The following is a 16,151-nucleotide window of genomic DNA, read 5'->3' as shown; positions in this document are numbered from 1 at the left end:
TTATTATAATACAATAGTATAAACAAATAGTTATTGCCTTTAAAATTTCCTACAAGCTCCATGGAATTTCCATATACATGAGACTCTTTCAATATATAAATGTATATTGAAATACATCAGATATATTATATTTCTATATATATGGTCCTTATGCACATATATATATCACTCATAATAAGTGATTATATATACAATTTAGATACATAGAGCAAAATGGTTTTTCTAATAAATAACTATACGCGCGCGAGTATATGTATATATAATTGACTAAGCAGTGTGTGTATCCAAAGAAAATTAGCACAACTCGAGTGTTTTTAAACATCGTGTTGCATAACTTTCACAAGCTTTGGTTTGCTCCCTTCAGCAATACCAAAAGTAATATTTAAAACAATGTTTATGATGGAGAATCTTTAACAAGAATCTTCAACACTTTGGTTTTTTTCGTAATATTTAAGGTAGTTGTTCTACATAATTTTTAGGCACCAAGCCCGTTTTGCCGTTTAACGTACCTTCTAGCCAACCTGGCTCCAAAGAGGCCTTGACTGTAATCATATATATGTATTTTGTTATAATTATTTTGTCACTTTTTGTATAAAGATTAACATTTCCTATATCAAGCTTACCATTTGTGATAATTTGATTTGGTTCAAATGATAACTCGCCGTCGTTTTCCGCCATACACGCGTACAAAGTTCGTACTCTCCTGAGAATTCATACCACACATACAACGTTAAAGTTAAAATAATTTTATTAATGTGTATATATATTTACCAAATTCCTGGCATTTGACCGGGACTCGAACGTCCACTATTCGGTGAAGTATTAATGCTATAAAAAAACATGCAATAAAATCAATAAAAGATAATAATAATAATACTTAGAGATAAAATATACGATGAAATACAATTTTTCCTGTTAATAATGAAAAAGTAGAGATTCTTACGGACATATCGATGAGTTACTGCGCTGAGGGTAAGCCGTAGGATATCCATGTACGGATATCATAGTGCCACGTTTTTGTTTTACCGGTAACTCGCCTGTGAATGGATGTGGGTCCGACGCGATTGATTCACTCGAACTACTCGTATTGCCACCGCTCAGAACTGGAGCCCAGAAATTTTATTTAGAAAAATGATAGACTATATATCGTTACGAAATAACAACAATAAAAAAAAAAGAAGGATATAAACCTTTGTCGGCCGAATGATACATGAGATTTGCGTTAGTCAATTTTATTCGACCGCCACGACTATCCAGATACGATGGTATACGATGACTCGTATTGTCGAGATCTTCGTAATCCCCGTTATTTCGTTCATCGACGGTGGGCGGTGGTTTATTAACAACGGTTAAAGGCTGGCCATCATAGTAGGATCTTGTAACAAGCTATGTACACATGCGTATGTATAGAATTAAATATATATGGAAAACAATAATAAGTTGTCTACTCAAATTTTGTAAAAAAAATTCTCTGATCAATTCTCAGATATTTTTGTTAAAAATTCTAGATAAAAAATATATATAAATATATATTAAAGATTTTCTAATACAACTTTTTAAGATAAATTTTTTCATTGTATGTATTTTCTCTAATTGCTTTTCACTCATGCAAAGTAAAAACATAAAACCACTTAAGTTTCAAGTGTTAAATTTATAAATGTATTGAAAAAAAATTGAATAACTTTCATAAGATAAATGTTTTTCATAACATTTTCATTTTTTTACTATTAAAAATTATAATAAAAAGCGTACTGCATATTCCACATTTTGTTAAAACTTTAATATATAAAGATAAATATATATTTATAATATATTTTAATGCATAATTTGGCTTGTTGACTATTTATAACACAAGAATAAAATTGTCACAGAGAATTTTTTTAAAAATTCTTTAAGTTCTCTAATAAAGTTAAGAATTCCCGAATTTTTTCAAGTATACAAAAAATCTCTAGAAAATCAAGTTCCTATATTTTTCCAAGCAATCAGTTAAACATCCTGAATAAATTAAATAATTGAAACTCACGTGCGCGTGCGACGATGTGGCGGGTGTAACAGCTACCGCTGTGTGTAACGGATATCTTAAGAACGCTGTTCCATTACCCGAAGAAGTCGGACCTTCTTCCATTTTAGCACATTGCGATTTATTTGGAACTACGGCTTGCACTGCCGTTATTCGCGATGAATCTGGAGGTGGCCCAGCTATTATTCTTTCACAATTTTCGATCAATATCTCCACAACAATATTGTAAAATTTAATATCCATTATAGAAGCCACTGTTTCTTCTTCCGGTCGTAACAAAGTTGGACCGAAACATACTGCCAAGTTTCCCACAGTCATTAGATTTTTATCGCTTTTCTTCGCCACACTGAAATTTTATTTGATATAAATTGAGCAAAGTGTGACAAATGTATAATATAACATAGAATAATATAGTATAGTATAATATAATATAGAAGAAAAGTATTATTCTGGATAACAGTTCAATATCTTCGAGTTGGAAGTAAGCAAACTTAGACACATACACACATACATATATATATATACAATAGAGAGCTAAATTCAATGTATAGAAGAGTAATAATCTCTTACGTGCAAAGATGAGTGATAAGAAGAATCAGCATATTGAAGTTGGTCTTAGGTAGTCGATAGACGAGGTTGTGTATATCATTTATCCGAGTTTCCTTCGTCTCCTGCTCTGTTAGATACCATACAATAAAAATCAAGATGAAACTTTAGCTCTTTGACTCGGTTTTATTTATGTACACGAGTATCGAATATAAGATTGGCAAGGAAAGAAAAAATAAGTGATTCTACAGAGAGAAAGAAAGAGAGAGAAAGAGAGAAGCAAATTGTGTGCAAATAATAAAAATAAAACAAGTATGTTATCAAGAATACCTATACGCACTCGCAGCTGTAATGAAGCTGTTGTAATATCGAAATGTCATTAATGGCTCGGACAACGTTCTCAGGTAAGTTTTGAGCGCGCTGGTAATAGTTTTGCTCTCCCATTCAAAACGATCGTTCAAGTTGAGCTTCTCTACTTTCCTCTTATCGAGTCCCATTGTCAGGAGCTTGGTTACCTTAGATGCCACACCGACCACTCTATATAAACCTTGTTCTTCGAGTCCTATCGAATTCATGATTATTAAATGATTATGATGTTAGATTAGATCGCGTAAAAAAATTCACAAATTATATCTACCTCTATCTTCGAGGGCCGCGATACACTTGGATACAAACGCAAAACCATTTTCATCTAATGTCATATCCTCAGATTTTACGGAAGAACCTAATCGCGGAAAAGTCTGGAAAAATTCAGACGATTAAGAATTCTTCATCTATGAAAGCTCTAGCATTAATAGTAAAGAGACAATAATTCGAATATTATTGAAATGCATTGAAATACTCACAGGTTCCTTCCCATCCATGGCATCCATCCACAATTTTCTATCCTCTTCGGAAAGCGCTTGAAATGTATATGTTACATTAGGTCTGGAACAAGGATGAAAACATTTTTTAATTATCTTGCGTCTTTAAAAAGCAATTTTGTAAAACGAAATATGTGCGCGATACAAAACCGAATTTTTAACTTACCTGTCAATGGCAGTGATATCGAAACAAAATCTTTTTTCAATAGTGTCTGACATACGACGTATGCAAGATGCTAACGTAAATGTTTCTTTGCTGCTCTATCGAGAAAATATTGAAAATTATTCTAAAGAAAATTGCGTATAACACATTTATTAATATATAATTAATTCTTCATTTTCACTTACAAATTTACCCGTGAGTTGATTGTAAGGGATCATAGTAAACTCTTTCTTGTCTTTTTGATATGTGCAGTATTGTTTTGTCCATGTTGTACCAAACGCTTCTGCATATATCATATTATATCATATTATATTGTTACTTATGTTAGTAAAATATAACAATATTCATAATTTATTCATTTAATATTTAATAAGGATTATAAGAAAAATATTAAAAAGAAGGATTTCTATGAAGACTGAACAAATAATATCTATCAAATATGCATTTTTACTATGATAAACTTACTTCTTTCCATTAGGAATAAATAGCCTTCACGCGAGTGCAATTTGTTGAGACCACTTTCTACTGTGGACTAAAAAAAAGAGACAATTACAAATAAATAAAAGAGATATACACTTAAAAAAAATTTATTTTAAAAAAATCTATTATAAAAATAATTATTTTTTATATGTTCAATTTTTTTCTTGTGCATTCTTTCTATCTATTAAAATAATATTTAACAAACTACAATAAAATGACATATTTCTGTATATAGCTATGTTTTATTGAATAATTAAGAATGAAAAATACAAAAATTTCCATAAAACATACCTTCTTCATGTCCTTCATTTTATTCATAAGCGATTCAGTTTTATCCCGGGTAGCAAGGAAATTCTCTCTAGTCTTGTGAAACACACGCACACACACAAATAAAAATCGCAATTAGTAAGCAATATATCAATCATGCTGTTATCAATTCTATTAGATATTTACATTACACACACGATAATTTACTCTCGAATAACTATAATTCATTTATATATTTTAACTATAATTTATAAGTCTTTTATAAAAGTTCTCAATTAATATTTTCTTCGAAAGAGAATTATCGAATATTAATAAATAGTGTATACTTTGTTATAAATTTCAATGTAAAAAATAAAATGTAAATTATATATAAGTCAAACTAATTTTATTAGCCATTGCATATACGCGCATGTTATTTGCAGAACTCTATATATTTTTACTCTTTAAAAACATTTTCTAACAAAACTAACTTCCAATTAATTAACAAAATCTAGTTGTTAACTCATTTCTTGTGACGTGCAATATTTGCTACTTCACAAGCTGAAAACAAAAATTTCAGTGATATTAAAAACACTATAGAACACAGACATGTACCTACAAATTAGTGATGCTTAAGATTCTCTTGCAATGCAAACAAATACAGCAATAGTATGTTAAGAAATAATTCTATATTACTATTATTATATCTCTTTGCAACAGTGTATATATTAACTTGAAATAAATATTCTGGCCAAATAAAAAATATTTTCTTCAACATTATTCACGTATTTAAGCAGCTCTAAATATATCATGAGATTAATCACCAACCTTTTGAATTTTTAGTTGTAGCTCTGTCATATAAGGTTTAAAATCTTTCGCTACTTCATGGCCTTGATGATAGAATGTCAGCCATCCAAACATAAATCCCAATAACTAGAACATTTCATGATACATTAATGTATGATAATAATTGATAATATATTCATTTTAGATGCACATAATAAAAAAATTATATACTATTTAATTAATAAAATTAAACTATTCGCTATTACCGTTTCGACAAATTCAAATTTTTTCCGCTCTTGAACCTCTTGCAACAAGAATACATATTCTAAACTAGCTTGAGAGAAGTGTCTTTCAGCCATCTCCAATGTTGCATCAGCCTACACATGCAAATACAATATCAACTATTTAAAAACATACATTTCTAATTTTTCATAGATTATTAAATATACCTCTTGCAGCACATTGTCCTGTTTTTTAGTGGATAAATTTAAATAACGTTCTTGACTTTGACAAAATTTAATCGTTTGCTTCTCAAATTTCTTTTTACCATCCTGAAAAATTAAAATTATCTTGACAGAAATGGGATAATTAAAATTGACAATACTTTATTAATTATATTTTTGAGATATATGTACAGGAAATTCAGAATCCAAAAATAAGCAGTTCCATTATATGAGAGTTTATTCTTGAGAATGAAAAAAGATCATATATTTCTAAATATATTACATAAAAATTTTTATAAATTTATTTTTTTTTAAATTACTATTTTTCAATATAAATTTTTTAATATTTTTCAATGTAGAATTGAGCATTCTTATAATTTTCATTAGCTTACTTATACATGTGAGTATCTGTCCATTTAATGTCAGAATAAGTATGTGTCATCTTCTCTCAATAAATATTATCTCAACTCATACAGATTCATTCATTTACTTTGATGCATACTTTTACTGCTACATAATAAAATTGATTCATCAGATCAGAATATATTCGATATTACTATTATAAAGAGAAAACAACAATGGTCTTTGTATTATTAATCTCTAAAAAATTCTTGCAAAATTCTATTGCAAACAAAAAGTACATAATTCAAAACATTTCTAGCTTAATGAGCTTTTTTCATTCTCAAAATAAATAAATAAAGAATCAAACATTTATCTCTAAGACATATATATGTATATATATAAGATATATAGAATATACATGCAAAAGCGTGTATTAAAAATAGAATCATACAAATGTTGTAAAATATTGTTATAAAATATAAAATATTAATAAATAACACATTTTACCTTAACTCCTCCGATATGTACTTTTCTAAAATTCTCCAAAGGCAATATAATCTGATCATATGCTCGTTCCAGCTAAAAAAATAAAATCATTGTTAGAAGTATAAAATAACATATGAAAAGTCTCATAAGTGCATTTTATCAGGAAATATACTTAGAAATAATATTTAGAATATTACATACCATGCGATCCCTTTCATCTTCTATGGATGCAATAAGTTTACCAAATTCTTTTAGACTTTGAGATATATGAGTTTCATCCTCAGTTTGGCTCTCCCCGATACATTCAAAACTAAAGTTTTGTAGTGTTTTGGAGAAAGCTCTCTGAGCTCTCGACAAGTCTAAAAAGATATTCATTAATTTAACAGAATAACATATTCAGAAAAGTATTGCAATATGTAACGATATATCTTTGATGAAGAAAAAGAATAAAATATAACACATATAAGTAAAATATTATCCCTAAATACTTTGTCGTTCAAGAAAATTGTGTATTGAGTTAATAATCAAGAATAAAAGGATAAATATACATATATGTAACAGCTGTTACAAAATTCATATCTCTTTACAGTTTGAGTGGAAATGAAGAAAGAAAAAAAAGTAGCACGGCATCGCGTAATAGAACTTACTTTTAGCAGCTAACAATAAATCTTTGACCTCTTTAACGAGCCGCTTAATTTGTTGACTGGTCTTTTCCAATTCACGTTCGTGATAGTGCAAATTCTCACGGAAGTACGGACTGTCGGTTAAACAATCCGTAAACTCTAATGGTTTAAGGCCAACACCCATTCTCGCTTATTTATGAAAATTCAAGGGTCATTCAGCATAAGACGAGAGGAGGCCGGATTTGCTCGCGAGTTTGATGTCACCCACGATCAACCGCGATAAAACGCACAATCATTATCATCACTGCAAAATTATTCCCGCAGATTCGCGCACAGATTCGCCATCATTGCGACGTGCAATGTGTCCAAACACCTCACACTTTTTAACCTCGACTATATATGTGACATGTACATGAAATTCGTGGTTACGTTCGAAAATTCGCCCGTCAACGTGGACTAGCATTTTGATCGACCAATCGGGATAAAAGGAGCACGAATCTCTCGATCTTGATTGATCGAACTCTATTTTACCCGACGAGGACATTTTCGAACGCAACCCAGCTCGTGCTTTAATATTTTTTACTGCCATAAAGTAAAGGCATAAAGACGCGTGATGGATAATTATTGTTGAAGAGCGCAGGAGGGGGGGCTAAAAAAAATTCTCGCATTATCCAAAAAATTCCTCAGGCATATATATGTATAAACAACCAATCCCTTATGACAACGTCATAAGAGATTGAGCTTGAACGTCAGTTTGGCTAGCCTGCGACGCGGATAGTTAACCTCGCTCTTTTCGGAGGCAAGAGCCAGCGACGAGCGCGACGAGCCAATCGCTGCTCGCATTAGACACACCCTTTAAATGCTCGTTTCGTTTATTTTCGAGAAGATCCCAGCGAGGTAGTGACTGATAAAAAATACGTTTATCTCATTACGAACATCGTGTAATAGGATTTTCATGTTTGTCGGCCTATAACCAATCGCAGCACTATGGTGAGTGAGAGAGAGAAATATTTATCTCCGTATTTATCTTCCTTTCTTATCGTGCACACTTGTAAATAAGTAACGTTAACAATTATCCACTATTTAACAATAATTTTATCCTTTTCAACATCGTTAATCTCTTCCTCTCACATTATCGTCGTGGATGCAAAAATTATATCCTCAAAGAGAAATGGGGACACGTTCTATTAATGGCGTAATAAATATTTATAAATCGTACTTTTCATCCTTATATCCTTTAATTGTATATTCTAGACGGAACAGCAAATGGATTGTGCGTTAGACTTGATGCGAAGACTGCCACCGCAACAAATCGAGAAGAATCTTAGTGACCTAATTGATTTGGTTCCTTCACTATGCGAGGATCTCTTATCTTCGGTAGATCAACCATTGAAAATTGCCAAGGATAAGGAATCTGGCAAAGACTATCTATTGTGTGATTATAATAGAGATGGAGATTCATACAGGTTTGATCTAAATAAGCTTCTGATCACATGGTAATAGAAAAGAAAAGGTAGTATGCAAATGCATTTTATATATTTCTATACAGATCTCCCTGGAGCAACACTTATGATCCACCGTTAGAGGATGGCTCAATGCCTTCTGAACGACTGAGGAAACTGGAAATAGATGCCAATCATGCTTTTGATCAATATCGAGAGCTCTATTTTGAAGGTGGAGTCTCTTCGGTGTATTTATGGGATCTGGATCATGGATTTGCAGCAGTGATTCTTATCAAGAAGGCTGGCGATGGTTCCAAGAAGATTAAAGGATGTTGGGACTCGATACATGTGGTGGAAGTGCAGGAGAAATCAACTGGCCGTACTGCTCATTATAAACTCACATCGACAGCCATGCTGTGGTTGCAGACCAACAAGCATGGCTCTGGTACAATGAATCTGGGTGGCAGTCTGACACGTCAGGTAAACTTTCACAGCAGTACATAAAACTATTTGATTTTTTAATTCTTTGCTTACTCATATTCCTCTAGTTAATATTTGATTTATATCGAAATAAATAATTGAAAAGTTGACACGTATAACAATAGGTAGAACAAGATGCACAGATCAGCGAAACATCACCTCATATCGCGAATATCGGCAGAATGGTGGAAGATATGGAAAACAAGATCCGCAATACACTGAATGAAATCTACTTTGGTAAAACAAAAGATATTGTGAACGGACTGCGATCGGTACAATCTTTGGCTGATCAAAGACAGCAGGCTGCGCTCAGGCAGGATCTCGCAGCAGCGTTACAGAGGCGAAACGCTAATAATTGATCCTGTGAACACCAAGAAAGCTTCGATTATGATTGCGAATAAATTTCATGGTATTTATGGATCCTTTAACTTTGCTTTGGATCTTTTGATTTTTCACAGACGTTTTTATATTTTTGGAATCTATAGAATCTTTAGATTCTTAGAAATGCTAAATTTCTTACAACAGTCTTCTGTTTCGTGACGTGTCTTAAAATCTTCTTGGACGTTTAGGAATTTTAAATGCTGCGATCTAGACTTTTTCAAGTCACATAGTATTCATCAAGCTTGCAGAATTCCTGAAATCAAGATCAGTTTATATTATTCAAACGACATTTATTATATTTTGTTACCTAGACACATGGATCAATCACGAACGCGTTGATTAAACCTAAACAGTATGAAATAATTTGTTTAATATGGAATGAAATAGAATTTATTGTAAATATGCGGGAAAGGTGCAACGCGTTTTAGAATGATAAATTAGATAAAATATGTAAAATGCAAAAGAAAGAGTGAGTTATATAATATTATAGTATAACATTTATTATATAAAAGGAGACCTCAAAAAAACATTTTTTTTAGTAATTAGCAAGAATCCCGAGAAAGAAAGAATTTCTTTCAATTTGTTATTTGATAAATATGGAAAGATGGTAATAACATTTTTGTAATGTTTAAAAAGTATCGATATTTCGCTTATATATATATATATATATATATATATATATATATATATATATATATATATATATATACTGTTTAGGATTAAATTTAAAAGCATGTAATTAAACGCTGGAACTGATATATGTAAAGTTGGAAAAGGAATATCGCATCGCAATTATTGTAAAAAAAAAAAAGAAATCTGTCCTCGCAAATGAGAACCTCTTTGAAAACTACACATAGAAATTATAAATTTCTCTTTATTTATATTAATATTGTTTAAATATGAGCGATAAACTTAAAATTTTTGTAACATTTGGATATATTGAAGAAAATATCCCGTTTACATATTTAGAATTAAATTTTAACATAGCTCACACATCCTCCGAGGGATAGTACATAAAACAATTTATTTACGTAAAAATCCAAAAGGAACGATTGCATTTTGCATTTGTTATAATAATAATGAATCCATATATAGTACGCAAATAAAAGTTTTCAAATTAAATTTTATTCGTTTGTATTAAATATTTTATGAGTACAAAAATCTGTCAGTACCATAGATCCTCGATGTCACAGATCCTTGATATCACGGCGAGGAGGAATAGGGAGAGCATGCGTATGATATATATATTCTGGAATTCCACAGATCTTTGATACTACAAATTCTTGGACTGATGAATTATTAGAATCTCAAAGATCGCCAGTACCACGAATCCTTGCACCTTTAAACCGCTAATTGTTAAGAATTCCTATTCTATTCCGATCCTTGAATTTTTGGTACGCACGAGATAATGTCGACATATTAAAGACTCTTGGTACTACGAATCCTTGAAATTTTGTGTAAACGACTGCGCAATCATACATTTCAAGAATTTCGCATATTCTATGATCCATGGGGGTGCGCTTAGATTATTTTTCATAATAAGGAGGCACAAAAATAACAAATAGAATTTATAAGTACGTAAAACAAGGAAAAGAAAAGCATTTTTGACGTTAGTGCCTTTTTTACACTTTTGAATTACATCACCCTCCCAATTACCCATATAAATTATTCTATTATTACATATATTAACTTAATAAGATGTAATTTAACATTTTTTTGCAAATTTTGAATGATGGCAGTGTGCGGGCGAGTCAGTCTAAGAAAGGACTGAAAAAGAAAAGACATCACCACACATCGTTCTTCTGTGTGAATATTTCCACTATTTCTATACTATTTTTTTTTTAATTGATTCCTTCTCTTTCGGTTATAGAGTTAACAATCGAAAGAATTATGAACCTGGTCCAACATAGCACACATAGATTACAGACGCTGATTTATTTTTCATATTAATTAATTATTCGATATTTTGTTTATTTCGATTATAATAGATAAGTTTTCGATTTTAATGTCGTCGCCAAAATATCAAAGTCATCAAGGAAGGCGCGTTACTTCGGGTTCCCTTTCATAATAAACGATATAGTTTTAATAAAAAGGGATATATAAGAGAATAATAATTATTAGAGATATACATCGGAATTTACATGCATATATATCTGACGATTTGGGGTCTTCGTATCCATTTGTTAAAAACATTAAATAAAGGAACTTTATTAAATGTTTGAAGGATATTTAATATTCACTAGGAACATATTTGAAACCATAATCCTAACATATTAACACAGATTAGAGATGCAGAAAAAAATTCTTGCAACAAGTATTATAAGCAATCTGAATGTTTTCACGTGAAAAAAATTGGAAATCTAAACAGATTCAGAATCTTACTTTATTAAATGGAGATTTTACAAATAAAAAAAAATAGAAAACGAATATTGCGAGGACACCAAATCGAACATGTTCCAAATCACAAAATTTTTCTATGGTAGGAAGAAAAAAACGTATACCTTCCAATGATAACTGTGATTATACACTCTTGTAGTTAATTATCTGCTTATAATTATTTCTAATCATTCAGACTGCACCATCGGAACAATTTTTTTTTATACAAACGATGACACGAGATGGAAAGGATCTAAGGGAAAGATTCTTTACGCACATTTGCAAGTTCACACAAGAATCTTCCACTCACAATTTTCTCTTTGCTAATTATATCTGTTTTAGTGTTCATCATCTAATTAAGAGATTAAATAATTATCTTGTCGAGTGAAAGCGGCTCGTGTAACCTGTTCTGAAAAATGTTTATTAAAACGAAATATTACAACAAAATGTAATAGTCTGAGCATTCATAAGCCAATTACAGTCTCTGAATATGACGCGATATCGCATTGCGCCGCTCTTGCCATATCAAAGCATATGAAATTATCTTGCATGTTCTCGACGTTCTTGGATTTAAAGGTCTATATATATTGTATCTCAATATCCCCATAAATATTATAATTTTGAGCTTTTATTGTTGATTAAATTCTTATATTTCTAGAGTTCCGAAATTATCCTTTCCATCACAAAATCTCTACATTTTTCAATCTTTCAATAATAAGTTTCAAAGTCTTTCTTTAGCAAGTTTCTTGATATAAGAAAACTTTAATAACTTCCAAATCTTAAATCTCCAATTTCGAAATCCATAACTATCGAGCATTTTCAATGCCGATGTTTCAAAAAAAATTTCTCGTTCAGAAATTAAAGATTAGAATGTGATTTTTTTTAGATTTCGGAATTCTCAAATTTCCATTAAGTATCAAAAGTTTTAAATAGTCATCGTTTGAGTCCATAAAAACTTTTAACTTTCAGAAAATAAAATATAAGATTTTTAAATCCTTCCACAGACTTTTACATAAGCACAAGCATCAAAATTTTTTTTTAAATTTTGTGCAATTAGATGGTATTAGACCTAAAAATCTCGAGAACTCGAGTTTCCATAGAAAAAAAAAAAAAAAAGAAAAAAAGAAAAAATCTTATAGAGCATCACATGTGTATAAATTCTTTATAGCGAAACGCGCCAGTCTTGTCTATAATTATGAATCGATCATCAGGAAAGATGCTTGAAGTGAGCTGCTTTGTGTCGGGCATTGCCAGCATCCCATGAAAAATTGTTCCGCGCGCGCGCATTAAAGACTCTAGAGTCTTTTTTCCACGACCTCTTCGTATTGGTCTCCAACAATTTTTTCTCTCTCTCTTTCTCTCTCATTTTCTCATATACTCTCTCATTCACACATATAAGTGTAATAAGTTACAAAGCTGTTGTAAATAATTTCTTTCTCTATTCTTTAAAAAAAAAAAAAATATATATATATATGTCCAGGATGTGTGTCAAGGCTTTCTCAATTTTTATTTTTCAATCAACTTCTGCTGAAAAGTTGTCGCCACTTTCTTGTATAATAACAAACAACGCGTGTATAGACGTGTAAGTATATGTGTAAATGTCAGTATGTGTATATATGTGCGCACGCATATATGCTGTTTATATGTGTTATCTGTATGTTGTGTGTATGTGTGTGTAAATGTATAGAACCGAGTGTACGTATATGCAGTTGTCGCTTTCCCGGATTTGTTCATTTAAATATTGTTGAATAATAATTAAGTAAGCAGATGTTACTTTGATAAAAGTCGCTGTTCACATTAGCGCGTTGCTGTTGTTAGGAATTGCTAGCCCGTTTCATTTGCTTATATTTCTCTTTCTCTCTCTCACTCTCTCGCTCACGCTTTCTTTCTCCTTTTTCTCTTTCGCTCTTCCACTCTCTTCATCATCTTCCTATAGATTTGTTATTGTTGTTTATCCTGTTTGACCAATGGTAAAGGTATCAATTGATTGGCTAAGCGGGTGGTTTTTGCTCGAATGTATATTGGGCTTTTTGTCGTCGTAATTGTCGGGCTGAACACAATTATTTGTCGAGGGAGGTGTTGTTTTTGACGGCGATTACTACCTCTTCACCACATGCCTTGAGTACGGTGCACTAGAAAATACAATATAAATTTACATATCCAATAAAGAATCATATACTTTTAATATGACTTTTCTATAGTTTTAGTGAAATAAAAGGTAACTTTCTCTTAACAGCATTTTTTTACATAATATATATCAAAATACTAATCTAAATCTAATATAAATATATATTGGATATATCTATATCACATATACATTAAGACTAAAAAACTTTTAAAAATTAGGCAAATATTTGTGGATAAACATAAAGATGTAATTAATTGACATAATAATTATTATAATAGAAATTGAAATATATAAATCAAATTTTATTTTTTAACATTATAAGATACTTCATGAACACAATGTATTTGGAGATATCTATTCGTAACAGATATTGCCAATAATATTATATAAATTATGATTATATTTAATAAATTATTTTCTAACAACTAAGAATACATAACTTGCAAATATTTTGCAAGTTATGTATTCTTAGTTGTTAGAAAATAGCAAGATTTTAAATTCAAGCAAGTTATTCATCTCTTTGATGAATCTTTTATGAAATCCTATACAAGTTTTTACACAATTCAACAATGTTCCAAATTACATTTTAAGTAATGTTAGTAACAAGTATAAAACATGCATATATTATACGAAAATATACTTACAAGTAATTCTTTGCCAGATTCATAATCAGCACGTAGCTGTGTTCCCAAGTCGCCATCAGGTATCTTGAGATCTTCGCGCAGTTCTCCATTATCAGCCATCAGACAAAGATAGCCATCGTCAGATATATCTGTAAGCTGCCACAAAACAATCATAATGTCTTTACATTATCTGTTTTACAAATATAACTTAAATTTTAAAATAGAATATTTGATTGAAACTTAAATCTAATATTTTCAGCAAATAATTAAAATTAATTATTTAAAATTGTTAAAATAACAAAAAAAAAATAGAAAAAAAAGAATATTAAAGCATGTTTACATAAATGTGAGATATAAGAAGCAATAAAAATTTGTTAATTAATTGTTTCAAGACTAGATATAGAATAAAAGTATAAGAAAATAAACTTGAATTTAAAAGACATTTTTATATTTAGTTTGGTACAAAAGATTGTCTTACCTGATAATCTTCCCGCTTAACAAATGGTACATCCATATTGTGTGTAGATGGACAGATATCCTCATATTTCTTGGAGGTAAATATGTCGATACCTACTAAATGAACCTTGGCGTGACCATGCTTGCCAGTTTTAGAAGTTGACATTTCTACAATCTTGCAGGGGCGTGACTTTAACATGACAAAACCATTTTTGCGCAGTGCTGAGCACTGCATAGGATACGTCACTGAGGCTCCTGAGTCTCCAGTCTCAAAGTGAGTATCCTCGATGTCAGCCATAGTTATTTTATAGGTATCTGCGTATGAAACAAAAATTTTAATTAAGCTCCGTATCAGTTTCCTCAAAGATTCAGAATTCTTCCACTCTCTCCTCCCTCCCCTAAAATCGATGCTGCCAAGAAGCTTGTGGCAGTTTTTAAGGTAATTCTCGCTAATGACAGTAACGATAATTAATTTTGACGATTATATTTGCCGCTTTCAGCAATACGATTCCACAGCCGATCAGTCGATTAATATCCGGGAATGTATTATCCATGTGTTAGTTACGCAGAAGGAAAGAAAAAAACAACCGGAGAAGCTACATTTGACGTGACAATATTTTCATCCTTAATATCCAAGATATATCTTCCGCGTAATCTAAGATCTGCCAGAACGATCCCATCCGCATTGTTAGCAGGCCATGCATGAATCATCGGAATTCGAACGGTCGATGTATGGTTACACCCGGGCGAGCAGCGTGACCACGTGGCGCGTCGTCGCGGAAAGATTCGCGAGGTGCCGAGAGGCGGATCGGGAGCGCGACTAACCAAAGACGTCTCGCGCGACGAGATCGCGAGTTTCGGCGGCGAGTCCGGCTCGCGTCGAGGCGGCCGAATGACAGGCGTCGCGACGCCCTCGGGGCCGCCATTCGATCGCGCGGCGACGCGTCTCGCGCGATCGACAGAAATCGCGGCGAGCGGACTCGCGAGCAAGCGAGGGCGAACGAGCCACATTGGCAACGCGAGCCGACCATCACTTCGACCGGGTTAAGGATCGGCCCTGGCGCTTCGTGGCTGCGTAGATACAAACCGGCCCGGCAATCACCCGCGTATTGTCAATGTTCCGCCGCTCGCACGTACAATTAGCACCATTAGTCGAAGCCGAAAACGAGAACGACTCGGGATACTCACATGTGATCAAAATGGATCTAACCAGAAGGTCGTGTTGCGCCTGCGCGCCACGGGATCGTATTAGGGGTTCACAACATTG

General features: G+C 31.9%; 3 protein-coding genes across 5 annotated transcripts; 1 reads left to right on the top strand and 2 right to left on the bottom strand.

Moving 5' to 3' along the window:
* Positions 1 to 11: 11 nt before the first annotated feature.
* On the bottom strand, positions 12 to 7,380 carry LOC105251540 (rho GTPase-activating protein 26). 2 transcript variants are annotated; one of them, XM_011258417.2, is made up of 20 exons: positions 7,023 to 7,380; positions 6,577 to 6,734; positions 6,397 to 6,468; positions 5,554 to 5,655; positions 5,371 to 5,481; positions 5,147 to 5,251; positions 4,364 to 4,435; positions 4,058 to 4,124; positions 3,778 to 3,875; positions 3,596 to 3,690; positions 3,412 to 3,493; positions 3,204 to 3,306; positions 2,907 to 3,128; positions 2,591 to 2,696; positions 2,024 to 2,366; positions 1,191 to 1,386; positions 944 to 1,103; positions 772 to 828; positions 624 to 703; positions 12 to 542 (listed from the first exon to the last, which is right to left on the bottom strand). In XM_011258417.2, the coding sequence occupies exons 1-20, from the start codon at positions 7,180 to 7,182 to the stop codon at positions 451 to 453; spliced, it is 2,481 nt and encodes an 826-aa protein (XP_011256719.1). In that variant the 5' UTR covers positions 7,183 to 7,380; the 3' UTR covers positions 12 to 450. The 2 variants fall into 2 exon arrangements, with proteins under 2 accessions (XP_011256719.1, XP_011256720.1); XM_011258418.2 differs by lacking the exon at positions 4,364 to 4,435.
* A 242-nt stretch (positions 7,381 to 7,622) lies between these two features.
* On the top strand, positions 7,623 to 9,793 carry LOC105251539 (F-actin-capping protein subunit beta). Its single transcript, XM_011258416.2, has 4 exons — positions 7,623 to 7,988; positions 8,253 to 8,464; positions 8,548 to 8,920; positions 9,046 to 9,793. The coding sequence occupies exons 1-4, from the start codon at positions 7,986 to 7,988 to the stop codon at positions 9,277 to 9,279; spliced, it is 822 nt and encodes a 273-aa protein (XP_011256718.1). The 5' UTR covers positions 7,623 to 7,985; the 3' UTR covers positions 9,280 to 9,793.
* A 1,875-nt stretch (positions 9,794 to 11,668) lies between these two features.
* On the bottom strand, positions 11,669 to 16,141 carry LOC105251534 (eukaryotic translation initiation factor 5A). Of its 2 annotated transcripts, none has more exons than XM_011258411.3 (4): positions 15,972 to 16,059; positions 14,907 to 15,199; positions 14,450 to 14,584; positions 11,669 to 13,809 (listed from the first exon to the last, which is right to left on the bottom strand). In XM_011258411.3, exons 2-4 carry the CDS (start codon positions 15,180 to 15,182, stop codon positions 13,738 to 13,740), a joined length of 483 nt encoding a protein of 160 aa, XP_011256713.1. In that variant the 5' UTR covers positions 15,183 to 15,199; positions 15,972 to 16,059; the 3' UTR covers positions 11,669 to 13,737. The 2 variants fall into 2 exon arrangements, with proteins under 2 accessions (XP_011256713.1, XP_011256714.1); XM_011258412.3 differs by lacking the exon at positions 15,972 to 16,059 and adding an exon at positions 16,073 to 16,141 and having other exon boundaries at positions 12,112 to 13,809.
* Positions 16,142 to 16,151: the final 10 nt, after the last annotated feature.

This window comes from Camponotus floridanus, unplaced genomic scaffold (assembly GCF_003227725.1).
Source record: "Camponotus floridanus strain SB8 unplaced genomic scaffold, Cflo_v7.5 scaffold115, whole genome shotgun sequence".
Taxonomy (NCBI): Eukaryota; Metazoa; Arthropoda; class Insecta; order Hymenoptera; family Formicidae; genus Camponotus; species Camponotus floridanus.
Note: the sequence above shows the minus strand (reverse complement) of the source record. Positions and strands in the feature narration are given on the sequence as shown.

Coding starts and splice junctions, on each gene's coding strand:
- LOC105251534 (XM_011258412.3), bottom strand. CDS start 15,182: ATGGCTGACATCGAGGATACTCACTTTGAGACTGGAGACTCAGGAGCC. Junction 14,585..14,906: donor TTAAGCGGGAAGATTATCAG/GTAAGACAATCT, acceptor GTTTTGTGGCAG/CTTACAGATATATCTGACGA. Junction 13,810..14,449: donor AATCTGGCAAAGAATTACTT/GTAAGTATATTT, acceptor TGTATTTTCTAG/TGCACCGTACTCAAGGCATG.
- LOC105251540 (XM_011258417.2), bottom strand. CDS start 7,182: ATGGGTGTTGGCCTTAAACCATTAGAGTTTACGGATTGTTTAACCGAC. Junction 3,876..4,057: donor TTTATTCCTAATGGAAAGAA/GTAAGTTTATCA, acceptor TGATATATGCAG/AAGCGTTTGGTACAACATGG. Junction 3,494..3,595: donor GATATCACTGCCATTGACAG/GTAAGTTAAAAA, acceptor TCCTTGTTCCAG/ACCTAATGTAACATATACAT.
- LOC105251539 (XM_011258416.2), top strand. Junction 8,465..8,547: donor AGAGATGGAGATTCATACAG/GTTTGATCTAAA, acceptor ATTTCTATACAG/ATCTCCCTGGAGCAACACTT. Junction 8,921..9,045: donor GTGGCAGTCTGACACGTCAG/GTAAACTTTCAC, acceptor GTATAACAATAG/GTAGAACAAGATGCACAGAT.